At 43.8% G+C, this 26,210-nt stretch overlaps 2 protein-coding genes and 1 long non-coding RNA gene across 7 annotated transcripts in view; 1 reads left to right on the top strand and 2 right to left on the bottom strand.

Moving 5' to 3' along the window:
- The window catches only part of LOC137342242 (unconventional myosin-XVIIIb-like), a 265,799-nt gene extending 259,301 nt beyond the window's left edge, over positions 1–6,498 (bottom strand). For 3 of the 5 annotated variants that reach the window (XM_068006068.1, XM_068006071.1, XM_068006072.1), the window contains exon 1: positions 6,355–6,497. The gene's annotated coding sequence lies outside the window, so the exon portion shown is untranslated. Of the gene's footprint in view, positions 1–6,354 lie in introns of all 5 variants that reach the window. The other 2 variants (XM_068006069.1, XM_068006073.1) reach the window with 2 other exon arrangements.
- A 109-nt stretch (positions 6,499–6,607) lies between these two features.
- Positions 6,608–15,939, top strand: LOC137342241 (uncharacterized). Its single transcript, XR_010967218.1, has 4 exons — positions 6,608–7,063; positions 7,504–7,693; positions 11,597–11,701; positions 15,448–15,939. It is a non-coding gene; the product is annotated as an uncharacterized lncRNA (long non-coding RNA).
- crybb1 (crystallin, beta B1) lies at positions 14,637–20,125 on the bottom strand. The gene is made up of 5 exons (XM_068006067.1): positions 19,993–20,125; positions 17,923–18,041; positions 17,156–17,288; positions 15,710–15,852; positions 14,637–14,862 (listed from the first exon to the last, which is right to left on the bottom strand). The coding sequence occupies exons 1-5, from the start codon at positions 20,098–20,100 to the stop codon at positions 14,691–14,693; spliced, it is 675 nt and encodes a 224-aa protein (XP_067862168.1). The 5' UTR covers positions 20,101–20,125; the 3' UTR covers positions 14,637–14,690.
- Between the last annotated feature and the right edge of the window lie 6,085 nt (positions 20,126–26,210).

Below are 26,210 nucleotides of genomic sequence, written 5' to 3'. Positions count from 1 at the left end.
CTCATCTGAAGGAAGGCACTTCCAACAGTGCAGCACTTCCTCAGTACTGCACTGGAGTGACAGCTTAGATTGTGCGCTCATGGTTCTCGAACCGACAGTCTGCTTCTTACTCAGAGGTGAAAGTGCTACCAACTGAGACACGTAAGATAAGCATCGGATGTAAATCAGATTCCTGAAATTTTCCTGTCAGTGTAACTGCTGGGAGACTGCTGTTATATTGGCAACTGATTACAATACCAAAGTAAATTCCAAGTGATGTGGAAAGCTCTTCTCTCCCATTACCTACCCAACTTCCCAAACTTAGAGTCTGCTGAAGGGGCTTCCCTTCACTGTGTTAAAAAAAAATAAGTGGGGGGGGGGGGGGGAGACAATCCTCATCGGTTAACTCTAGCTCCAATTGTCCCAGCATCCACTTGGTCCAAAGAACAGTACAAAGAAGGTTCACTCAGTTAATCCCGGGGATGAGGGGGCGGACATATGAGGAGAGGTTGAGTAGATTGGGACTCGACTCATTGGAGTTCAGAAGAATGAGAGGCGATCTTATTGAAACATATAAGATTGTGAAGGGGCTTGATCGGGTGGATGCGGTAAGGATGTTCCCAAGGATGGGTGAAACTAGAACTAGGGGGCATAATCTTAGAATAAGGGGCTGCTCCTTCAAAACTGAGATGAGGGGAAACTTCTTCACTCAGAGGGTGGTAAGTCTGTGGAATTTGCTGCCCCAGGAAGCTGTGGAAGCTACATCATTGAATAAATTCAAAACAGAAATCAACAGTTTCCTAGAAGTAAAGGGAATTAGGGGTTACGGGGAGCGGGCAGGAAATTGGACATGAATTTAGATTTGAGGTTAGGATCAGATCAGCCATGATCTTATTAAATGGCGGAGCAGGCTCGAAGGGCCGATTGGCCTACTCCTGCTCCTATTTCTTATGTTCTTATGTTCTTATGTCCATGTGATCTGCTGGACTGGTTTCGATCATGAGGGGGTCAGAAAAGAATTTTCCAGAGTATTTTTTCCCTTCATTGGCCCTAGGTTTTTTTTGCTGCTTTTTTTGCCTCACTCAGGAGATTACATGGCTTGGGGAGGTGGGGTGGAGGGTGGGGGAAGGAGGGGAGGTGAGAGGGTGGGGGGAGGGAGGAAGTGTTTAGTTAAGATGCTCCAGCCATCTTGGTCTGGGGCAGGCTTGATGGACCAGCCTGTCTTTTCCTGCCTGTCAATTTCGTAATTTATGGAAGCAAAATCTTTGTCCTTTGGAGGGCACATTCCCTAATCCTCAGTCTGCACCTAATTTAAGAGCAAATATTCCCTTGCTCTTTTTCATTCACTCCTTTAATTTAAGTGTTGCTCACAATTTGGAGCAAATCACAAACAGTCCTATCGTGGTATTTTTCCAGAGATCAGTACTTTAAGATTAGAGAAAAGAGGAACAAATTAAAAGTGAATGGCACAGGCCCTCCGAAGGTTCAGTTGATCAAGGGAATGTGTAACTGAGCCATAAAAGACTGGAGGGTCTCGGGTTCAATTCTCAGCCTGTGAAGAGTTAGCTGGTCTCAACTGAAGCAGCAGTAAAGGTGTTACAACTAGCCAGGGTACCCTGGGCTAAGGAAGGGGAAATCAGTAGGGGTTTATTTCTCCTGGTTGCTCTCCAGTATCTCCATGTGTGGACATCAGTCAAGAAGAAATTACAGCTGGGCTGTGATGCCCTGCCACAATTGAATAGTTTTCAACACTCATGATCTCGACTCAAAGATAAAAATTGAGGACTTGGTGGAAGTTATGTGGAGAGACTGGAGAAGCTGGGATTGTTCTCCTTAGAGCCAAGAAAGTTAAGGGGAGATTTAGTTGAAGTGTTCAAAATAATGAAGGGATTTGATAGAGTTGATGGAGAGACACTGTTTCCACTGGCAGGAGGGTCAATAACCAAAGGACACAGATTTAAGATAATTGGAAAAAGAACCAGGGGGAGATTCGGAGAAATTGTTTCACGCAGCGAGTTGTTATGATCCGGAATGCACTGCCTGAAAGGGTGGTGGAAGCAGATTCAATAGTAACTTTCAAAAGGGAATTGGATAAATGTTTGAAAAGGAAACAATTACAGGGCAATGGGGAAAGAGTGGAGGAGTAGGATTAATTGGATAGCTCTTTCAAAGAGTCAGCACAGGCACAATGGGCCGAATGGCCTGCTTCTGTGCTGTACCATTCCACGATTCTATGAATTATGCAACGTACTAGATGGCTGCTGGTGAACCTCTTCATATCAGTGCTTTTGCTGGGGGAGGAAGGAGAGGGGCAATTTCCTAAGTTTTGTTATGCTCACAGTGCCCTTTTTTGCTAAATTTAATCGTCAAAGGGAATTCCAGCCCCAAAGTTTTTCTGGAGAGCAAAAGGAAAAAGATTGCATTGTGTGCCAAGCAATTTTTTTACTCCTTGGTCAGAAGCTTTACTTTAGGATCTGGTCTAATCAGGAGCATAACTGGAGTATTCAGGCATAGCCATGGATAACTGATGATGTGGGCTCTTTAACAAGCCATGAGGTACTGCCTTTGAATTTCAATGAATGTTCTTGTACGACGGGGTGGGAAGAAGGTTAAGAATCACATTATACTTCCACTAATCCAGACCGATGAGATCAAAGTCTTCTCTTTCTACCAGCTGTAAGCTCCCTGTCTAAATTGAGATTTATATACAGCAGCCCGTCTCTTGGGAGGGTAACCTCAGTGTGCTGCTCTGCGGCATTTACCAGGATCCAGTACAGTGGGTATGAAAGAAAAAAAACAAAAGAAAGAAAGAATCTATTGCTATGTAGGGCCTGTCACACCCTCAGGATGTCACAAAGCACTTTGCAGCCATTGAAGTACTTTTGAAGTGTAGTCACTGTTGTAATGTAGGAAACATGGCAGCCAATTTGCGCTCAGCAAACTCCCACAAACAGCAATGAGGTAATGACCAGATAATCTGTTTATAGGTATTGGTTAAGGAATAAATGTTGGCCAGGACACTGGGAGAGAACTCTCCTGTTCTTCTTCGAAATAGTGCAGTGGGATCTTTTACATCCACCGGAGAGGGCAGACGGGACCCCGGTTTAACGTCTCATCCGAAAGATGGCACCTCCGGCAGTTGCCTATATAACAGCTGTCACTCGTGAAAGTAAAACTGTTTTTTGGTTCATTTTCCTTTGAATCCAATGGCCTCCCAAAAAAGCACGCTGTTCGTAGTCGATGTTGCATATGCTGTGTGCTGCCTGTTCCCACTTCACTATTATTTTTTGTGCTCAGAGGCAAAGAATGTTTGTCCTTGGGAATGCCATGTAAACACTGAGCGCTCCCAGGTCAGGTAGAGCCATGGTTAGATGCAAAGTGAAGCTCCCTCGGACCCAGTACCGTGTCTCACCCTCAACCTCAAAAGAACACCTCCTACTGCACCAGTGGGACATTGTGTTCCAAATCTCACACTGCGACCATCCTGCAGCCCCTCTGAACTCGTCGATTCAGTGCAACTAGTGCTGAATTTGCAGTTTTTGTGCCGAGTCCATGCCCACTAAGAGCTGGACTAGGGCTCCCCAAACCTGTATTACACAGGACCCTTGCAAACAGCAGACCGAGGAGATCTTCATCCCATCAGCATGTGGTGGATTTCAAACCAGGTTCCAGGTTCCAATCTAACCCAATGTACAATCTAATTTCCCCCACGCTATACTACGGTGTTTAATAACCCACATTGTGTTCAGTATTCCTGCCATGTAACGGTCTACATATCACGAGGACCTTTTCTCAAAGTGTTTTAGGGCCCACAGCTACCCATTGTGTGCTTTCAGGCAGCATCCTGAGTGGTATTTTATTAAATAGTTGAAAGCATCATACCGGCCACCAAATAAATACCCAATCACATCTGCAATCATATCCTGGTTCTCAGCTGGTGAACTCTCCCAGAGTCCTGACCAATATTCATCCCTCAACCAACATCACAAAAACAGATTATTACACAGAATTACATCGAATGTAAAGCACAAAAACAGACCACTCAGCCCAACAGGTCCATGCTAGTGTTTATGCTCCACACGAGCCTCCTGTCACCCTTCTTCATCTAACCCTATCAACATTTCCTTCTATTCTTTTCTCCCTCGTGTGTTTATCTAGCTTCCCCTTAAATGCATCTATGCTAGTTGCCTCAACTACTCCTTGTGGTAGCAAGTTCCACATTCTAACCGCTCTCTGGGTAAAAAAGTTTCTCCTGAATTCTCTATTGGATTTATTAGTGACTATCTTATATTTTATGGCCCCTAGTTCTGGTCTCCCCCCTGCAAGTGGAAAATTCTTCTCTACATTTGTCAAACCCTTTCATAATCTTAAAGATCTGGTCATTTATCTCATTGCTGTTTGTGGGACCTTGCTCTGCACATTCTGGCAGTCCTTTTCCCTACATTAAAACACCGACTGCTCTTCAAAAGTACTTCATTGGCTGTGAAGCGCTTTGGGACGTCCTCTAGTCATGAAAGGTGCTGTAAAAATGCAAGTTCTTTCAGGTCATTGTACAGGAATATTTGGCTGGGGACGGTGACCACAAAGAAATCGTTTTACATGGTACAATAAAAATATGGGAATCTTACAACAGGAGCATCATTAAGAAATTATTTCAAAAGAATCGGTGCTGAGGCCCAGAGAGTGTTTCCCTTTAAATACATCCCTGTATCATTGTGGTTGAGATACGCATGCAATCTGAAATTTATCATCTGCCAATGCCAGGACCTAATATCAGCTCCATTCTTTCCTCAGTGCTAAAGAGGAGATCAAAGAAAGCTTCACTTAGGAGCCTCACCACATCAAGTTCTGGGAAAATCGTTTATCTCTAAAGAAATGGGAAAATTCTCTTAACATCACTTACCCCCAAACTATTGCTCCCCTTTAATTATACCATGCCTAAACTGTCCTCCCCAGGCTGGTAATTGAATGAATCCATATTGCTTCACATTCTGATATCATCCTGTTGCTCGGCCCAGTTGTTCTCAATAGATATTTAAGTAAACCTTTCATACAATCTGCTATGGGTTATTCTTTCAGTATGATTAGATGATGTTGTGAGAAATATGTAAATAATGCAGGCTATGCTCCTGTGCCTTCACTCAGTGCATGTGCCCCTGCATGAAGGGACCTGGCCCAATGCAGTGGGTCCTTCCTGTGGGCCTGCTTGCAAGGCCTTGATCCACTGCACTAGGCCTCTTCACATGCTTACAAACAACGCCCTGGCTTACTACACTGAGCCTTCCCATGGATCTATTTGTGAGGCTCTGACTCACCACACTGGGTCTCCCTGTGGGCTCTTGTAGTATCTACTAATCCACTGCCCTCTGCCCCTCTGTAGGACCGTCTGTCGTGCCCTGACCCACCACTCTAGGCCTCTCAGTGGACCTACATACAAGGCCCTGATCTACTACACCCTTTGGGCGAGTGTATTAGGCCCCATTGCAATACTCTTTGTCCCTCTGTGAACATATGTGTACGTTACATCCATTTTTCAGAGACTTATGTTTGACTAAACAGTGGCTACAAAGCGTATTAATACGAATCAATCACATCGTACACTTCAGTTGCATATTTTAAACTTATCCATTACACTTCCTTTTATACAACTCTCCCCTCCTCCGTATACAACTGCAGTCTAAAGTTGACTCCAGTATAACCGCACAAATTTAATACGACAAAATAAAACAAGATTTTTTTCTTTCTTTAAATGCTTGCCTTCATTCAACTTCCCCTCTGACCCACATGTCCACAGTCAGTGATCCATAACTGGGAGGCCCATTCTGCAGACCATCTATAGTACACCCACTGGAGGCTTTAGAGATAGTATGGGTGGGCCCCCTCACTCCCTATCCCCTACTCACTGCTTCCCTTTAGAGGATAAGCCTGACAACTCAGCATTAAAATGGTTAACAACCAGTCCAGGTAGCAATGTCACTGAAGGCCATGATTTAAGCCAGGCCTTCCCCCGCTCTCTAGTAGATTAAATCGATTGGATTTTGTACTTGGATCCCAGTTTTTATTTCCCCCCAGGCAGCAGCAGGCAGATTTATTCCCCCCTCACACAATTTTTGAGCCGAATTGACATTTTTTGCTTCAACATTCTGCGGCGAACAGGTACAAGAACCCAGCGAGAGCACAATAGGAGAGCCTGGATACTTCAGCAACAGCTGTCCCCACACGGACTAAAAATAAACCCCCTTGGCCAAGCTCTCCAGAGTCTAGAAACAAACCGCACCGAGAGGAAAGAGAAATACAAACGGAGAAAAAAAAAGTGCCAATTTCCATTCGAAGATATCCTTCTCACACCACAAGCCAACACCAGCATTACTGTACCTTCCAGAGAATTGCTTTTTCCGACTCTGTAAAGTTATATTGCTGGGAGTTTTGAACCTTCTTTTTAAACGGCCACTAATGGATCCTACTAGGCAGGCTTACTACATAGAGCAGGAGAAATGTGATAAGGACGGCTCCCACCAGACGTACACATACACAAGTGTGATAATGCAGTCAACAGCTGACTGGACAGAAGTCTGTACTATAAATACACATTTGGTTCCAGGTTTGGGCATCCGTCGATGATTACAAGCTGGACAGTGACATGATTTGGTGAACACGCAAAAACAGAGAAGGGGAGGAGGGGGGATAAAAGCAAGTAGTGATTTAGGATAATTTTACAATCTTTGTTTTCTCTATCAACTCTTCATTTCCTTCCATATGGTTAATTAAAGCTGGCTGAATTTTAATCAGTATTATTTTTTAAGCAGCGAGTTGTTACCATCTGGGATTCACTACCTGAAAGGGTGGTGGAAACAGATTCAATGGTAACTTTCAAAAGGGGAATTGGATAAATACTTGAAGGGAAAAATATGGGGAAAGAGCAGGAGAGTGGGACTAATTGGATAGCTCTTTCAAAAAGCCAGCACAGACATGATGGACCGAATGGCCTCCTTCTCTATTGTATGATTCTATGATTCTCTGTTTTTATATATGGAAACAATTCACCTCTCACGCAGGCTTGTGTATGACTGGCAAACCAAGAAAGGTTAGTTTTCAACAATCATTTTTTTTTAAAAGTAGCAGAAATTTAAATTTTTATATAAAAAACAAAGTAGAGTTAAAATTCAAAGTTAGAAGAGCCCAATATTACAGTTAACCCTTTGGTTACAAGGATGCAGTAGCTCTCTGTGGATATAAAGCTTTGACTGTTATCTTTAAATGTTGCTGTGTTCCTTATTTCTTTTAGTAAATTAACAAAAATCCTTGTCGAATTGCCTCTTGTTTACATGTATTTTAATTCATTGCATTTAACCCAGATGTGAAATGTTGCTTTTAAAAAAAAATAAGGACACCTTAGTTCAAAAATAAAGGGCCCAAATTGTTTGCCCTTATGGGTCACATTATTCTTTTAATATTCTCATTTTATTTGGGTTCTACTTGTTTCATTTAGGTTATACTAAATTATTTCTATTTTTTTTTAAATAGAGTGAAGATGCCAGAGCCCAGGCCAAAAGCTGTATCAAATCAAATCTCACATGTCTCACGAAAACAGTGAGTTTTCAGGAAGACTGTGCAGAGCGGAGCTCCCTGAACATTTGTAAACGCCCTGGTTGGCAAGTAGATTCTACCTCCTTTGCCGTCGACCGGATTAAACACCAGATCTCAGACTAAACAGGTGGGCTTTGCACAAAGCTTTCAATCAGCACATATGGTGAGAATATTTGCATGCACATTCTAAATGGCCACCTACTTAATGGGCTGGTGTATTCTGCGCGATGGGAACTGTGCCCAGTAAATGAGGAAGGGGTTGGCGGGGGGGGGGGATGGGTGTGGAGATACACAGAGGCGAAGATGCAGTGCAAGAGGTCCCTGAGCACCTATGTGCTCCCGCCCGCCCTCGGTCACGTGAAAATGTGAAACGGAAATACCTAGGCCTAATATTTCCTAAAGCTCGCGGACCAAAAAGCAGCTGCCCAAATATTGATATTGTGAAGCACTTGCTGAGTATTTGCAGCATTTTCTGTTTTTATTATTATTGATATCGTGACCATGGCAACTGATTTATGGCTTTCCACAGATAAACGTCTCCAAAATCTGATGAAACTCCAGGAATTCCATTTAATAAGAACTGAATTTGACTTATTCAGTCACGGTAATAGTTCTGACTATGATCAATTTCCAGAGACACTAATATTTCCCAGAATTCCCTATCCTCCAGTTCCTGAACCAGAAATGTCACCTTAGCAACAGTTGCTACACGAGGCCTGCACTGGTTAAAAACCCTGCTCCTAAATATCACTGCTGCACAGTGATTGAGGATGTCAGGTGGAAGGATTCCTTCTTGATTTGTAACCAGCCAAACACTGGGAAGTCACAGCAGTGCTTGGGGGTAATAACATTCATAACTAAATAAGCTCAGTCATATCTTTTAATAGCATCAACTCTTAATACCATTAGACTATTAGCTATGCACTTACACTGAGACTGTCATTAAAAATAATTAGACCCAGTGACCCAGTAACATAAGTGACAAAAATCAAGATTAATTACATATAGACACATATGATTATTTACCTAACTGGAGGACTTCACCATCAGGAAAGGTCAGGCAGTGATAAAGCACTTTAATCATTTTTAATTGGTGAGTGCTACTAACATTGAATATGAGCATATTGAGAAAAAGAAAAGGGCAATTTCCAACAAGCTTCTCCATTTCTCAGAGAGTGACCCCAGCTATTGACAATATCCCTCAATTCCTTATCTCTCCAGTAAGAAATATGGCCTCTTGAACTCATTTATACTGTCCACATTAATGGCATAGCCTGGTAACTTTTTCCACAAATCTATTACCCTTTGTGTAAAAAAAGTGACTTCTGACTTTTTTCTCTTCATTTTCTATTTTTTTTTCAACTTGTGTCGCCCAGTATTTGAACCCTTCACCATAGTGAGCAATTTGCCTCGATCATCTCCTCAGTTCCCTTCATAACCTTGAAGCCTCCTCCCTTGCAAAGAAAACAAACCCAATTTCCTTCACCTGTCCTTATAATTTATATCGCAGATACCAAGAATCATCTTGGCTGCTTGCCACTGTAACCTCTCACGGACAATAGCAGAATCAGTTGTCAAGCCTGGCAGTGCAAGGGAGCTGAACTAAAAGGAACAAGTTAGCACAATCATCGACTCCCCTCCCTCCCCTCGACTAATGAATTTATCTATTGACATTAGAACATTGCAGCCAATCTAAACTGAGATAGATGATGATTGAAACAATATTACTTAAGTGCACTGGGTTAACGAATGTATCTGTACTGACATTAATTCAACGCTCGCACAATGGCCAGCTCACTGACTTCAAAGGTTTTGGTTCAAAATTGAGTAACCCAGAAGTACCAGTGCAGGGTGTACCACCTGGTTCATTAAAAACTTTCTGTGATTAATAGCACCTTATGATGCACTATACTCAGTCTGCCTCTTCTCATTTAATCTTGTTTTTGTGGTCCGGAATTCCAGGCCAGTTCTATCATGTTCTGAAACACAGCTCTAACCAGTTCCCCTGTTGATACCACCAGCAGACACTGCTTAATAACAACAACAGCTTGCAGTTATATAGGGCATTTAATGAACCAAGGTACTTCACTGAGGCGTGCAGACAAAAATGGACGCCTAGTCAAAGAAGGAGATATTAGGAGGGCTGACTAAAAGCTTGGTCAAAGAGTTGGATTTTAAAGGTGAAGACCGAGATGGAAAGGTGGAGGGGTTTAGCGGAGATATTTCGGAGCATGGGGCCTAGGCGGCTTAAGCCACGGCCTCCAATGGAGGGAGGGATGTACAAGAGGTCAAAATCGGAGGAACAGAGAGTTCTGGGAGGGGAGGTTAAAGGTTGGAGGAGGATACAGAGTTGGGAGGGACGAGGCCATGAAGGAATTTAAACAGGATGACGAGATCACTGAAGGCCCGGGAGCCAATGTAGGTCAGCAAGGACAGGGTGATGGATGAGCGGGACTTGGTGCAGCATAAGATATGCGTTTTGGATGAGCTGACATTTATGGAGGGTCAAGGATGGGAGGCCAGCCAGGAGATAATTGGAATAGTCGAGTCTGGAGGTGTCAAAGGAGCGGATGAAGGTTTCAGCAGCAAATGTGCTGAGCCAGAGGTGGAGACAGGCAATGTTACAGAAGTGGAAGTACACAGTCTTTGTGATGGAGGGGATATGGGGTCAAAAGCTCAGTTTGGTTTCAATTAGGACATTGAGGTTGCAAACGGTCTGGTCAACCTGAGACAATGGCCAGGGACGGGGATGGAATCAGTGGCGATGATATGGAGTTTGTGGCAGGGACCAAAGACGACCGCTTCAGTCTTCCCAATATTTACCTGGAGGAAACTGCAGCTCATCCATGGCTGGTTTTTGGACTAGCAGTCTGACAGCACAGAGGCAGTGATGGGGTCAGGAGAGATGATGGAGAGGTAGAGCTGGATGTCATCAGCGTACTTGTGGAAGCTGACTCCATGTCTTCGGATGACGTTGCCAAGGGAGAAAGAGTTGGGACCAAGGATTGATCCTAAACAGAATTCCTTTTCATTGAAGGAATTTGCTGATTCCATGAATTAGATTTCACCTCTATGATCGGGATTAAAATCCACTCCAGACAGGAAAAAATAAAAGTTTTCTTGGTCTGTTGGTTGTAAACTTCCAAAATGAAATGAGTTTGGACCATCTCAATCTAGTTTCTTGTACGCTTGGGCCTACAACACAAGACTGTCCTTAGTGTGGCACTAGTCTCACTCACAGGGACCACAGAGTATTTGGTGTACAATATAAAAAGTGTTCTTTAGTGTCAGGGAGAATGCTCTTCTAAGATTGGGGCGAGGCCCATTGTTGAAATAGAGGGAGCTTTTCTTCTTAACACATTTATCTGTACCATACCTGAGCTGGGAATGGTTGAATTTGAAACACAGTTCCCAAACGTGAAAGTGCTCCATTTTCCAACCCTAACGTCCCTCATCTTATTGAACACAGAATTTACCCCCTCCCCCACAAAAAAAAATCTTTTGCATTTACAAGCAACTTACCCTGAAGCAAGCTTCACAATGGAGGAGATAGTATGTAAAATTACAAAGATTATATCACAGAAACAGGCCATTCAGCCCAACTAGTCCATGCCGGGGTTTATGCTCTGCATGAGCTGCCTCCCACCCTACTTCATCTAACCCTATCAGCATAACCTTCTGTACCTTTCTTTCTCATGTCTTTATCCTTAAGTGTATCAGTGCTATTCGCCTCAACTACTTCTTGTGGTAGTGAGTTCCAGATTCTAACTACTCGTTGGGTAAAGAAGTTTCTCCTCAATTCCCTATTGGATTTATAATTGACTATCTTATGTTTAAGTCAAGCAAACCAGAAAAAGCAGGTTTATTTTATCCCATTTATTTGAGAGCTTTCAGGAGGGGACCACCCAAATCCACAACTAAATATTTAAAGATTCCAATTCAGAAGGAAAAAAAAACTTGAAACCTTCATCTGTTTTACTAATACATGTATCACAGTTTGCTTGTGTGTCCTGTGCTCTTTCTCGATTAGGATGGGAAGCAGCTGGAAAGAATATTACTCAACTGCAGCACCTGGGGGAAATGTGGAGCAGATGACAGGCTGAGCCTGCAAGATTTAAAGAGGCACCACCAACTTGTAAGCAGCACACACTTTCCAGAAACTTAAGTCCCACCTTGCACATGCACAGTTATTTTGATGCTACTGCCAGGACCCTGCAGTGGCTAAATTAAGTGTCAGCTTGGCTCAGTTGATAACAACCTCACCTCCGGGTCACAAACCCCAGTCCAAGACTTGACCACATAATCCGTCTGATACTTCAGTGCAATACTGAGGGAGTGCTACATTGGCTGATAATGTGCTAAACCAAAGTCCTATCTGCCTGTTTTTTTGGGGGGTTTTTTCTCTTTATTTAGGCCCCCCTTATATAAGAAGGGGGGGGTAGGGTGTGCTTAAAAACTAAAAACCAAAAGAACCAGAACCAAGTTTCAAATTAAAATTTTATTGTCCTCGTTCAGGATGCACTCCAGCCCCTGCGGTGCCCACCGGTCGCTGAAAGCCTCAAGCGTACTGGCAGACACCGCGTGCTCCATCTCCAGGGCCACCCGGGCGCGGAGCATTCTGCGGAAGAGAGGCAGACAGGCCGAGCGACCGCCCCCACGGGCCGCGAGCAACCTGGACCTGTGGATGGCCACCTTGGACAGGCCCAGGAGCAGGCCCACGAGGACGCCTATCTGCCTGTTCAGGTGAGCATAATAATCCCATGACACTATTTTAAGTAGAGCAGGGAGTTTTCCTAGTGTTCTGGCTAACATTCATGTTTCAACCGGCTGCACCAAAAATCAGATTAACTGGCCATATTATCTCATTTGCTGATTACAGGATCGTGCTGTGTACAAACTAGACGCTATTTTTTTTTATATCTCTCGGGATGTAAAACGGACTGCCAATTTGCTATCAGCTGTTTTACACTATCGCACAAAGTCAAATTAGCCCCAGACCTTCTTCACAACGTGCTGTAGGCTGTTCCGAGATGTGACGAGGCTTTATGTTAAAACGCAAGTTTTTGCAGTGGGAAAATTCCAAAGCACCGGCAGCTTTAATCGATTGTGTAACTGCCTCCCCCACCATCACACTGTTCTTTACCAGCTGCTTGTCTACAGCTGCTGCTTTCCTCAGAGTGTTGTCATGTGAACCAGTATCTGTGGCAGTCATGCTGACACAGTGCAGGCTCCGGACACCTGCTGTTTTCATTCTCCCCATAGAAGACTCAAGAGGTTTCCTTGGAAGGAATGTTTGGTAGGAAATATTATTGCCTGGGTGAAGGTACGATCATTAATCTTTCAGGGAGCACAACTCAGAAGGTCACATGAAGAAAGTGAATTCATTTTGTTCCCCCCCCCCCCCCCCCCCCCGCAAAATTTTTCCCTCCCCCCTCCTCCCCTGAAGGCGCTGACTCTTTCTGGGGGCAGTTCCATGGGTGTTGGCAGCTCTCACCTCAATGACTATTCTTCATCTGTGAGCCTTGATGCCTTAACCGAGCTGATCAGTTTGGCTATGATGCCCTCCACTGTTGAATAGCCTGCTGACACACACTGAGGACGTCTCAGCCCAACTGATACTTATTGTAAGGCATCTAACCTCTGAGGAGAGCTTGAAGAATTTAGGATTGGTTTACTATGAAGAGAAGGCTCAAGGGAGATCTTATTCAAGATTCTTAAAGGAATTGAACCCTGACAATATATTTGAGATTGTCACAAACTCTCGGACCAAAGGACACAGGCTCAAGCTTAGAAGAGGAAAGATAGTTTAGATTTAACCACTTTACGCTGAAGGTGGAATGGATTGGCCAGGGAGTCAATGGAGGCAGATAGTGTTGAAAAAGTTATGGGAGAATTGGATATGTGAGGGAGTAGGTGATCGAGAGGCACTGATCTTTGAGACTGACCTGATGGACTTCAGAGTATCTTCCAGTCCTGTAATTTTCTATATTTCCATTTAATCCAACTCCGTCCTAACCTAATTTCTGCACACACAGGACACCGGGGAGAATTCCCCTGTATTCTTCAAAATAGTGCCATGGGATCTTTTACATCCGCCTGTGAGGGCAGATGAGGCCTAGGCTTAATGTCTCATCTGAAAGACGGCACCTCCAACAGTGCAGCACCTCCTCAGTACTGCACTGGAGTGTCAGCCTAGATTATGGGCTCAAGTCTCTGGAGTGGGACTTAAACCCACAACCTCCTGACTCAGAGGCGAGAGTGCAGCCCACTGAGCCACGGCTGAGTCAAAGAGCAGAGTAAAATTGACGAAAAGCTGCACCTCCGGCTGGTTAGAGCTTAATTATGCGGAAAGTCTGGGATTATTAAAGATTAAATTTAATATTCTGTTAACAATCAAATATATCTCGGTAGTAAAGTATTTCGTTTCCAGCTTTGTGCTGAGTGGCAGTTGTGACACAATTGGTCTTAGGCGCCCTTAGCTAAGAAGGAGAGAGAAACCATCCGCAGTTTGCACTCCTGATTGTTGTTTTTTTTAATTCATTCGTGGGATGTGGGCGTCGCTGGCGAGGCCGGCATTTATTGCCCATCCCTAATTGCCCTTGAGAAGGTGGTGGATAAGCCGCCTTCTTAAACTGCTGCAGTCCGTGTGTTGTCTAGGGACCTTGCTGTAAAGTGTGTGTGTGTGTGTATATACATAGACAGGACTGGACTCCGTTTAAATGTAGTCAGATATCCTGTCAACACTCACTGACTAGGCTCATCCATGAAGAGTGGCCACTTGAGCAAGGTACTGAAGGGCTGTCTGCATCCATGGAACCCAATCCCAGCAGGAATCTGCATCTTCGGGATAGGAGAGGAGACAACTGAAGAGGAAAAGCTTTTCAGGAGATGCTAAAACACGTTACGAACCAGACTGAGACACTAACTTTCATCCATTTTCTTTATTTGCCTCATAAAGTACATTTTGGATTCTGAAAAATCTGCTTTACATTGTAAAGTGCAGAGAAATTTAGCTGACCAGAGTGAGTTAAAAATAGTAATTGGAAACTTCAACTTAAATGATTCCATAAAATAAATGAGCTGTATCAGCTTCTCCATCAGCTAGCGATGCCGAGAGAGTTCCCTCACTTAGTAGCAAGCTGGAAGCAGCCTTTCTGATGCCACTGCATGTCTCTGAGGCGACGGATGGACTGCATCTGGGGCTGCTGGGCACACCACTCATTCCAGTGTTTGTACTCTGCCATCTCAAACAAGTACTGGTATCCTCTGTATCCAGGGTACTGGTAACCAACCCATCTGCAACAGGAGAAAAAGACATCATCGTTCCAGTATCGGTTACTCTGCCCAAACCCTGTCCCCCAGGAGATCAAATGTTCCGCTGAAGTTAGTCAGGGGTTTGCATCGCATCATACTCCACCCAGAACCTCAACTAGCAAACGTACTACCCAGTCTACAGCTGTCTTACACTGACCAGGAGGCTCTCCAGTGTGACTTTCCAGTCTCTGCTGATTGAGCCGATTTCAGACGGCTTCAGCATTCCTGGATTAAGAGGAAAAGTCAGTCCGATTTCCTGCTGCTAATCGCCATCGTACTAAAAATTGTGCATTAGTGGACATCAGTTGAGGATAAGATCATGCTCAGGTGTGAAACCCCACCCCTCCCAGAGTCATGTGACCCAACAACACTCATTGTTTAGGCTCATTCATGAAGAATTGGAGGGAAGCCAGCATTCACCGAACTGGGGAGAGGAGTGAAAACTGAGTGAGGGAAGACAATCACCAACCGAAACAGGCTCTAATTTGTGCATAGGTTTCAGGGTGCGGTCACTGTGCATTTTAACTGAATGACTTAACTTCTTTTAGGTATCTTTTCTCTTTTCAGATTCCATTCCCCCTCCCCATAGCTTCTCTTCTTCATCATCCTGAAGCTCAAGCTTGGGACGGCAGACAAACAGAGCCACAACTCTTCTCCAATCTACGGCTTCTCCACGGGATAGTCATTAGATGTTACTCTCAAGGTCTGATGCACAAGAGCTGTAATATTCCTGTATGAACTTTCTCAAGGATGAGGCCCCTTCTTTCTCCCGACGGTGTCTACATTCAATAAATGAACTGCCCATGAGATTTGCACTAGAGTTACTCACGTGCCACTTGGAACCTTCACACTGCCCACACGGTCACAGAATCCATAAGCCCACAGGCTGGGCACATCATCCTCAGTGATCTCCATCTTGTTGCCTTGGAATTCAGCAATTTCGAACAGGCAGATTTTGTGTTCCTGATTATCCTGTGAAGCAATATATAAAAAAAACTGTTAAGAGAATTTTTTAAAATCAGTTTCCTTTTCCGCTGCCTTAATTTATAGTTACTTCATTATATGGGGGGATTTATGTGTGCTGTCAAATGTTAGTTTAACAAAAAAATCTCACCTTTTTGAGTTTTTTTTAAAATTGAGAAATCTAGGTGAAAGGTCAAAGTCCAAAGCGCAGGACAACAATAACAATTTGCATTTATATAGCACCTTTAACGTAGTAAAACCGTCCCAAGGCACTTCACAGAAGCGATTATCAAACATAATTTGACACTGAACCACATAAGGAGTTATTAGGACAGGTGACCAAAAGCTTGGACAAAGCGGTAGGTTTTTGAGGAGCGTCTTAAAGGAGGAGAGAGAGGTGGAGAGGTTTAGGGAGCGAATTCCAGAGCTTAGGGCCTAGGCAGCTGAAGTCACAGCTGCCAATGGTGGAGCGATTAAAATCGGGGATGCGCAAAAGGCCAGAATTGGAGGAGGGCAGAGATCTTGGAGGGTTAAAGGGCTGGAAGAGGTTAGAGATAGGGAGGGGCGAGGCCATTTAGGACACCACCAATGGTGAAAATAGTAGAAGAGAAAATGAGATAGTATTATGTGACAATAGATTTGGGTTTTAAAAGCCTGTAGATTACAGGAGGAAGGAAAAACTGTGGGAATTAAGGAGATCCAAAGTCTTGATGTCTGGGAAAGAATTCTATGCCCATGGTTAAATACTTGAAAAAATGTACAGAGTTGTGGGGAAAGAGCAGGGTAGCGGGACTAATTAATTGGATAGCTCTTCCAAAGAGCCGGCACAGGCACGATGGACCGAATGTCCTCCTTCTGTGCTTTACCATGCTATGATACTATGAATTAGGGTATGAGACATTGCAAAGAGTCTTGAATTGAAACACATTGAGGATGCAGGAGTGAGAAAGAGTTTGTAGGAGGGAATATTCGAAGCTTAGGAGAAGCAAAAGCAATGGCCATTAAAATAGAGGGAGACAAGTAAGGTTAGGTCTGAAACAGAGACTGGAGGTTGGAGATGAGGGAGAGGTCCTATCATATGTGAAGCTTTTTTCTTGTATTCTTCCGAGGAATGAGGGAGATGTATTAGAACATCCTCCCCAAATATTGGTGCAGAATTCAAGTCTTGGACTAACTTGGACATTATGGAGAGTTAAGAGTTGTTGACAGAAAAGAGGTGATTGCCATAAAAATATGTTTTATGTACGATTGAATAGTTTGTTTATGCATAAAGAAAATCACCACTTTTCTCACCCAAGTCTGAGTGACTTACCATGGCGACTGGACGGAAGGACATGAAGCGGTCACTCCTGTAGCTGCTGGACCAGGAATCCCAGCGTGGGTACTCGCCCTTCTCCAGGATGAACATCTCTCCGCGGAAATTAGCTTGTTCAAAAGCAACCCAGCTGGAAGACAAAGTAGAATCAAATGAGGCTAGAAACAGAGAAGGACAACATTTATAAAACAAGGAACAATTTATTAGTTAATGATATCTGCCGAAGTTTTCCCCAGCTGTCTTGAATCAAAGTGGCTCTGAAGATCGTAACAGTAGAGACAATGCGTTCCCTGTCTTCTATTGGTGAGGGTACATGTTCCACTTGCTCTTGCTGAGATCTCAATAGGAGTCACTGATCTACAGTCATGAGAGAATAAGTGTGTGAGGCCCCAAGTCTCTATTAATTACACTTTCGCAAGCCAGTAAGAAGTTTCCAAGTGGAAGTACCTGACCTCTGTTTGACAGCTCTAATGCACAATGACTAAGTAGGAGATTGAGGACGTGTCTCCTCACTCTGTGGAGCTGCATTTTGGGGCTCCAAGGTGCAATTCCACCGCACTTCACCCCTTCTCCTGACCTGTACTTCAATAAGTTGCCCCTAGGTGAGCTGGCAACAATCCAATAAAGGTCCTCACACGTACCTGTTGGGTTTAGGAGTTGGACAAGCCACATCTCAAGGCCACAACCGCATGGCCGTGAGTGGGCGCCCCATCTGCTTTGGTAACCGACCCAACAGTGCTTTAGCTCTTTCAAGGTTAACTTACGGTCCACAGTCCACACGGACACTGCCCACTCTGTCGAAGTTGCGATCGCACAGGTTCAGGCACTCGGTGGAAAACTCCATGAATCTGCCCTGGAAATTCTCCTGTTCATAAATGAAGATCTGCAGCAAAGGATGAAGGCAGTCAGGCAACAAGCAAAGGATTTGTCCATGTTTCAGAAACTGACCTTGATCTGCCGATCAGTGTTATGATGTTACGAGGCTTCTATCATTTAAAATGCCCTGAGGAAAAAGAATCTACTGGCAGTGTACAATGCTATTTTTATTTTATTTTTTATAACACTGCAATCTGTAAAAGGAAAAAACATGATACATTTTTAAAAATCTGTTAGGGGCTCGTATGCCTTATGCCTTGGGGTTGTGGGTTCAAATCCAATCCAGATTGACCAGATGAAAGTTCTCATCTGTTCCTAAATTTGGGCCAGTCTCAATCCAGTGGGCAAAGGGTCCTCCACGCACAACTGCTCCTAATTCAGCATTAACTTGGTAATCTCACTCAGACTGATGTGATAGAAAGTACTTACCTGAAGTCGCTTTTAATGGAGCAGAGTCGAGTGAGCTCTACTCTGCATCTGACTGCACTGTACCCGAGCTGGGGGTGCTTGATGCTGACACCGAGTGCCCTCATACGAGAAAAAAATTTTCATTTTGCAGTGCTAACCTCCCCCACCTCCAATGAGCACACAATTCAGCAAAAAAAAAATATACATCTGGAATTTCTTGTTCTTTGGCGCGTGATCAGTGCAGCCCCCTGGGAAACAGCGGTAATGGCTAAAGGCAGCCGTTTACACCGTTTCTCCTGGATTTCCACCAACGTTACTGCAGGAGATCAGGAGAACCTCACGGAAATTCAGGGCCATTCTCCCAGGTTCATAAACACTGACAAAACATGATACGTAATATTTCATGTCATATTATTTTGTTTGCAAGATTTCCACCTACTTGCACACTCGAGAAATCTCTTGAGAACTATAATGTTGTAAGGCAGAAAACCTTACCTAAAAACAGATTACACTACCCACCTTCACAGTACAATGGAGCTGGAGGGTGTACAGGGTACTGTTATTATCTGCTTTTCTGCATTCCTACATAGCTTGCAATGTGTTTAAATATTTGCTCAAAAATAAAGCTTATTGCTTGCTATACCAAAGAGGCCTCAAAAAAATCTGGCTGCATATTGACTGTGGAGAATATTTATCTCGCATGAGGCCTTTTCACCAAGATTCTTGTGTTATCATTCTTTGTTGCATTCGATCAGCTCTTCAAAAGTGAAGGACAGTGTCCCAGATGACTGCGATCATGATTTCAATCCATTGAGTTTCTTCCCCTTCCCCCCAGGCGTGTTGGACCTGGTTCTAAAATAACAGCAGGGGTGATGGTCACAGCTGAGGTACTTCAAACATGCTCATCATCAAAAGTGACTGAGTCGTCATTTGAGATTGCTAACATGAGGTTTTAAAAAAAAAGCTGAGGAATCTTCAACTACGAACCTACAATGTTGTGATGAGGAAGGTATTGCTGTGAGCAAGACCGGAATATCCACTGCAAGTGGTCAGGAACCAGGGCAAACAACAAAGAGAATTCCAAGTATAAGGAATTTAAGAGGAAAGGTTAAGGAAATTGAGCTTGCTCTTTGTGAAAGAGGAAAACTTGAGATGATCTAATTGAAGTTTTGAAGATTATGATGGAAATTCACAAAGGTAAATTGATCAGTGTGTTAAAGGGTTCGAATACCAGGAGACACGGTTAAAATTACAAAGTTAGAAGTAAGAAGGGATCTTATGAAGAATTTTTTTTAGCCAAAGGGTAATATACTTATGGAACAAATTACTAGAGAAGTCTATTGAAATGGGTTCAATAGACAATTATATATGTGTCTGGAGAGAGAGGTGTGATTCAGGGATTATGGTGACAAGGAATTGGTGACATTGGATTAAAGCGGGATGGGCTTGTTGGGACTAATGGCCTTTTCATGTTCCTAAAACTTCTTGTTTTTGGCAATGATGGGGAGCTAGCTCATCCAACGTTGCCTAAAGCACAGTGTTACACTCACCTTGAAGTTGCCTACTCCAGGTTCTCTGGTCTTAGAGGCCTTGGCAGCTACAGTAGCAGCAGCAGGGGTGCCCTTTTCCTGAACGGTGCCCTTTGTAGTCTGAGACATTCTGTATCGTCACGTGTGATGTGGAACTGAGAACAAGAAGCAGAAAAGATGTACATTTGAAGTCCCACCACAGCACAAGACACAAACTGAATAAATAAATAAATAAATAAATGCCCTCATGTTTCAAACAGGTTACTATTCAGGCACATCAATTTGCAAAACAAATGACTCCAAATTGAATTGAGATTAGCAATTATTGGAAATTCCAATCAGCATACTATCTGTCCAATTTATGATCAGAAAAGCAGATCCTTGAATTTTGTTAGTTAAATAAGTGTATTCCATTCTGTATTTCTCAGCAATATTCTATTCAAACTATCGGTAACAAAAACATTCTCACTCTTTTTCTGTTCTATATGTTCTCATCAGCTCTCATCCCTGTTTCCTCCAATTAGCATTTCACAATTTGCTCCCTCGTAATGTTTATATAACCTGTATATCATGTATTAAAACTATTTTACAGAACTACTCTTTGTATCTCTCACAAACCTTTGCTCCTACAGTCTACAGGTTTTTAAAACCCAAAATTGATGTCATCTAACCACTATCTAATTTATATTACCTTCTCTATTATTCTTTTCAACCTTGGTGTACTGTACTGAGGGTTTTGTCCTTCACCTCAGTTTTTTTTAAATTAAGAAACCTATCAAAATGTTTTAAATATTTTGTCTATATTTCTCCTTGTTGATCTTGCACTTCAGGCCTTCCTCGTTTGTGATGCTCCTTCTATCCTGCTTTTCCTCTTATGTTCTCTCCTTTTCCCTTGCTCTCCTCTTTCTCTCGCTCTGTCTCTCTTACCTGAGGATCTGATGCTCGCTTGGAGAACTTGCTGTCTGACTGACACTCAGGGCTGAATTTATACTCTGGCAAGTACAAGCCTCAAACTAAAGCAGACAATAGATCTGACAGCTCATCAGAGTCTGCCATCCAAACTTAGCGGTCATCACATATTGCAGCAAAGTATTTTCCCAGGCAATGAGGCGGAATAATCTCAATTCACTATCAGCTGAACCAAGCACGTTGCTTTGTTCTAAAGTGATTTACATGTTGCCTGACACCACACAAAAAATAAAAACGACTGACAAGTGAATTTTGTTAATCAAACAACAATACTGATGATTGGAAACAACACACATCGACATACATTGATCTCTACAGTGTCAGCTGTGGCTCAGTGGTAGCACTCTCGCCTCTGATTCTGAAGATTGTGGATTCAAGTCCCACTCTAGAGACTTGAGCATAAAATCTAGGCTGACACTCCAGTGCAGTACTGAGGGAACGCTGCACTGTCGGAGGTGCTGTCTTTCAGATGAAACGTTAAACTGAGGCCCTGTCTGCCCTCTGCAGGTGGACGTAAATGATCTCATAGCCATTATTTCGAAGACGATCAGGGGGGTTCGGCCAGGTGTTCTGGCCAATATTTATCCTTCAACCAACATCACTAAATCAGATTATCTGATCATTATCACATTGCTGTTTGTGGGACCTTGCTGTGTAAAAATTGGCTGCTGTGTTTCCTACATTACAACAGTGACTACACTTGAAAAGTACTTCATTGGCTGTAAAGCACTTTGGGATGTCCTGAGGTCGTGAAAGGCGCTATATAAATGCAGGTCTTTCATTTTTACACCAAAGTTTATTTTTAATTGAGAAACATATTGAAGGGCAAAGATCCATAGTATGTGTCACCATCATAGTTGAAGGAAGATGAGGCGATGCCAAACTTGGATTTTAAAAAACCTATTAGATTGTAGGAGGAAGGGAAAGCTGAGGAATGAAAGGTATTCAACAGCTCAGAAGTCTGTGGGAAGAATGGGTTTGAGTAAGAGATGGAACAAGTCTTAATTTCAACGCAATGAAAAGGCAGCGAGAGGAAACAGCATTAAGGACAAGGGAAGAAGAAGCGTGGTTTAGGGGAGCAACGAATAATACTTGTAGAATTATGTATAATTAATATTTAATCATTTATTTAAAATAGAATGTTTGTTTTGAAATTTGCTTTTCAGTCTGTGTAGTGGAGGAAGCATGACACAAATGAAAGGGAAAGGTTAAAGTGCTGATGATGATGTCAGAGCATCACGCGTCAGGCTCGACATTAGGTGTTTTTAGCATTGAGCTCGTCAATATATATTTCATATCCAACATGTTAGTACCTCTTAGGTTTCTCCCCTCCACCTCCACATTGTAGTTTGCTGAATTGATATTTTGTAGTATGTTGATAGTCTTCGAGTGAGCACTTTACAGCCTGTGTACCATAGGCTCCACACATGAGCACGCTCAAGTGCCTTATTAGTGGTTGTGAAGGAACATCGAAATCAGGATAATCCTGAAGGATGATAATACTGAATGGAAGTTATTTCCTAGAATTATGTAGAATGTACAGCACAGAAACAGGCCATTCGGCCCAAGCTGGTGTTTATGCTCCAAACGAGCCTCCACCCACCCTTCTTCATGTAACCCCATCAACATATCCTTGTATTCCTTTCTCCCTCGTGTTTATCTAGCTTCCCCTTAAATGTATCTCTGCTAGTCGCCTCAACTATTCCTGTGGTAGCGAGTTCCACATTCTCACCACTCTGTGGGTAAAGAAGTTTCTCCTGAATTCCCCATTGGATTAATTAGTGACTATCTTATATTTATGGCCCCTAGTTCTGATCTCCCCCACAAGTGGAAACATCTTCTCCACATCTACCCTATCAAACCCTTTCATAATCTTAAAGACCTCTATCAGGTCACCCCTCAGTCTTCTCCTTTCTAGAGAAAAAAGCCCCAGCCTGTTCAATCTTTCCTGATAGGTATAACCTATCTGGTATCATCCTAGTAAATCTTTTTTCCACCTTCTCCAGTGCCTCTATATCCTTTCTATTGAGACCAGAACTGTTCACAGTACTCCAAGTGTGGTCTAACCAAGGTTCTATACAAGTTTGACATAACTTCTCCGCTTTTCAATTCTATCCCTCTGGAAATATACACCAGTGCTTGATTTGCTTTTTTTATGGCCTTATTAACCTGCGTCGATACTTTTAGTGATTTGTGTATCTGTACCCATAGATCGCTTTGCACCTCTACCCCATTTAGACTCTTATTTTCCAAGGAGTATGTGGCCTCCTTATTCTTCCTACCAAAATATACCATCTTGCACTTATCTGTATCGAAATTAATTTGCCAATTATATGCATTCTGCAAGTTTATTAATGTCTTCCTGCATTTTGTCTCTGTCCTCTAGGGCATCTAGGAGGAAAGTGTTACCTTACATCCTCGATTAGTGTTCTGAGGGTTTTGTCCTTCACCTAGGTTTCTTAATTTTAAAAAAACTGATCAAAATGTTTTAAATATTTTGTCTATATTTCTCCGTGTTGGTCTTGCACTTCAGGCCTTCCTCGTTGGTGAGTTATTTTCCATAAAGTTTGTTGTTATGTGATTGGTAATGATGGGTTTAAGCATTAATGCTGATATACTGTCAAATGGCGAGGTCAATACGTGTGCAATACTGAGCTTCCTCCGAAGACTCAATTGGCAACATTTTTTTAAAATTTGTTCATGGGATGTGGGCGTCGCTGGCAAGGCCAGCATTTATTGCCCATCCCTAATTGCCCTTGAGAAGGTGGTGGTGAGCCGCCTTCTTGAACCGCTGCAGTCCGTGTGGTGACGGTTCTCCCACAGTGCTGTTAGGTAGGGAGTTCCAGGATTTTGACCCAGCAACAATGAAGGAACGATGATATATTTCCAAGTCGGGATGGTGTGTGACTTGGAGGGGAACGTGCAGGTGGTGTTGTTCCCATGTACCTGCTGCTCTTGTTCTTCTAGGTGGTAGAGGTCTGGGGTTTGGGAGGTGCTGTCGAAGAAGCCTTGGCGAGTTGCTGCAGTGCATCCTGTAGATGGTACACACTGCAGCCACGGTGGTGAAGAAAGTGAATGTTTAGGGTGGTGGATGGGGTGCCAATCAAGCGGGTTGCTTTGTCCTGGATGGTGTTGAGCTTCTTGCGTGTTGTTGGAGCTGCACTCATCCAGGCAAGTGGAGAATATTCCATCACACTCCTGACTTGTGCCATGTAGATGGTGAAAAGGCTTTGGGGAGTCAGGAGGTAAGTCACTCACCACGGAATACCCAGCCTCTGACGTGCTCTTGTAGCCACAGTATTTATGTAGCTGGTCCAGTTAAGTTTTTGGTCAATGGTGACCCCCAGGATGTTGATGGTGGGGGATTCGGTGATGGTAATGCCGTTGAATGTCAAGGGGAGGTGGTTAGACACTCTCTTGTTGGAGATGGCCATTGCCTCGCACTTGTCCGGCGCAAATATTACTTACCACTTATCCGCCCAATCCTGGATGTTGTCCAGGTCTTGCTGCATGCGGGCGTGGACTGCTTCATTATCTGAGGGGTTGCAAATGAAACTGAACACTGTGCAATCATCAGCGAACATCCCTATTTCTGACCTTATGATGAAGGGAAGGCCATTGATGAAGCAGCTGAAGATGGTTGGGCCGAGGACACTGCCCTGAGGAACTCCTGCAGCAATGTCCTGGGGCTGAGATGATTGGCCTCCAACAACCGCTACCATCTTCCTTTGTGCTAGGTATGACTCCAGCCACTGGGGAGTTTTCCCCCGATTCCCATTGACTTCAATTTTACTAGGGCTCCTTGGTGCCACACTCGGTCAAATGCTGCCTTGATGTCAAGGGCAGTCAGTCTCATCTCACCTCTGGAATTCAGCTCTTTTGTCCAAGGCTGTAATGAGGTCTGGAGCCAAGTGGTCCTGGCAGAACCCAAACTGATCATCGGTGAACAGGTTATTGGTGAGTAAGTGTCGTTTGATAGCACTGTCGACGACACCTTCCATCACTTTGCTGATGATTGAGAGTAGTCTGATGGGGCGGTAATTGGCCGGATTGGATTTGTCCTGCTTTTTGTGGACAGGACATACCTGGCCAATTTTCCAAATTGTCAGGTAGATGCCAGTGTTGTAGCTGTACTGGAACAGTTTGGCTAGAGGCACGGCTAGTTCTGGAGCACAAGTCTACACTACAGACGGGATGTTGTCGGGGCCCATAGCCTTTGCTGTATCCAGTGCACTCAGCTGTTTCATGATATCATGTGGAATTAATCGAATTGGCTGAAGACTGGCTTCTGTGATGGTGGGGATATTGGGAGGAGGCTGAGAAGGATCATCCACTCGGCACTTCTGGCTGAAGGTGGTTGCAAACGCTTCAGCCTTGTCTTTTGCACTCACGTGCTGAACCCTGCCATCATTGAGGATGGGGATGCTTACAGAGCCTCCTCCTCCCGTAAGTTGTTCAATTGTCCACCACCATTCACGACTGGATGTGGCAGCACTGCAGAGCTTTGATCTGATCCGGCCAGTGCGATACTGAGTCTCTGCTTCTATCCCCGATCTATGCGGAGATAACTGATCCCAGCCTTAGGTGGCGGTAGAGACACTGTGGGGGGGGGTGATTTAAACCCCCAGAACGGGTGGATTGGGGGCGGGAGGGAGTTGAAAATAGTTGGGTTTTGGGTCACAACCGCAACCCGGCTTTATTTCCGGGTTTAACGTCGGCACAGAAAAGTACAGGCTTCCCACTGGGAATCCAAAGTCCGAAAATTTTGCGGTTGTGACCCAAAAAAACAACTGTTTTCAACTCCCACCCGCCCCCAGCCCACCCATTCTTGGGGTTTAAAATCACCCGCTGGGTGTCAAAACTGGCGTTGTCCATCAGCCGCCCAATATAGAAACAGCCAGGTTTTCATTTGCATTGCTTTCAATTGAGAAGAAAATCAGGCAGTTTCTATAATGGGCAGCTGACCCACAATGCCAGTTTAATGCCCAGGCGGCAAGTTGAACATCTATCCCACTATATTTGACCTCTATTGTGTAGGGGGCACCGACGGTTTCTGTAAATAGTTGTTGAAAGGCTGGACTCTGGTTATCAGCCTTGTACAGTACATTCCTGGGTCAAAGGGTTAATGCTAAAGTTATTTTTACTGATGTGATGTGCTTGCAGTATCCTTCATGCCTTCCTCTGTTATCTATAGATCATGACATTGTCATATATTGTTCTGAATACAATAAACTCTCGGTGAATCCCCTCCCCTGCTGCTGAGCTAGGGC

Source organism: Heptranchias perlo, chromosome 25 (genome assembly GCF_035084215.1).
Source record: "Heptranchias perlo isolate sHepPer1 chromosome 25, sHepPer1.hap1, whole genome shotgun sequence".
Lineage (NCBI taxonomy): Eukaryota > Metazoa > Chordata > Chondrichthyes > Hexanchiformes > Hexanchidae > Heptranchias > Heptranchias perlo.
This window is presented reverse-complemented; position numbering and strand designations above follow the sequence as displayed.

Excerpts from the sequence above, each read along its gene's own strand:
- crybb1 (XM_068006067.1), bottom strand. The coding sequence starts at position 20,100 with ATGTCTCAGACTACAAAGGGCACCGTTCAGGAAAAGGGCACCCCTGCT. Across the intron at positions 17,289-17,922 it reads GTCCGTGTGGACTGTGGACC|CTGGGTTGCTTTTGAACAAG; the intron begins GTAAGTTAACCT and ends TTTGTCTTCCAG. Across the intron at positions 14,863-15,709 it reads GTGAAGGTTCCAAGTGGCAC|ATGGGTTGGTTACCAGTACC; the intron begins GTGAGTAACTCT and ends CTCCTGTTGCAG.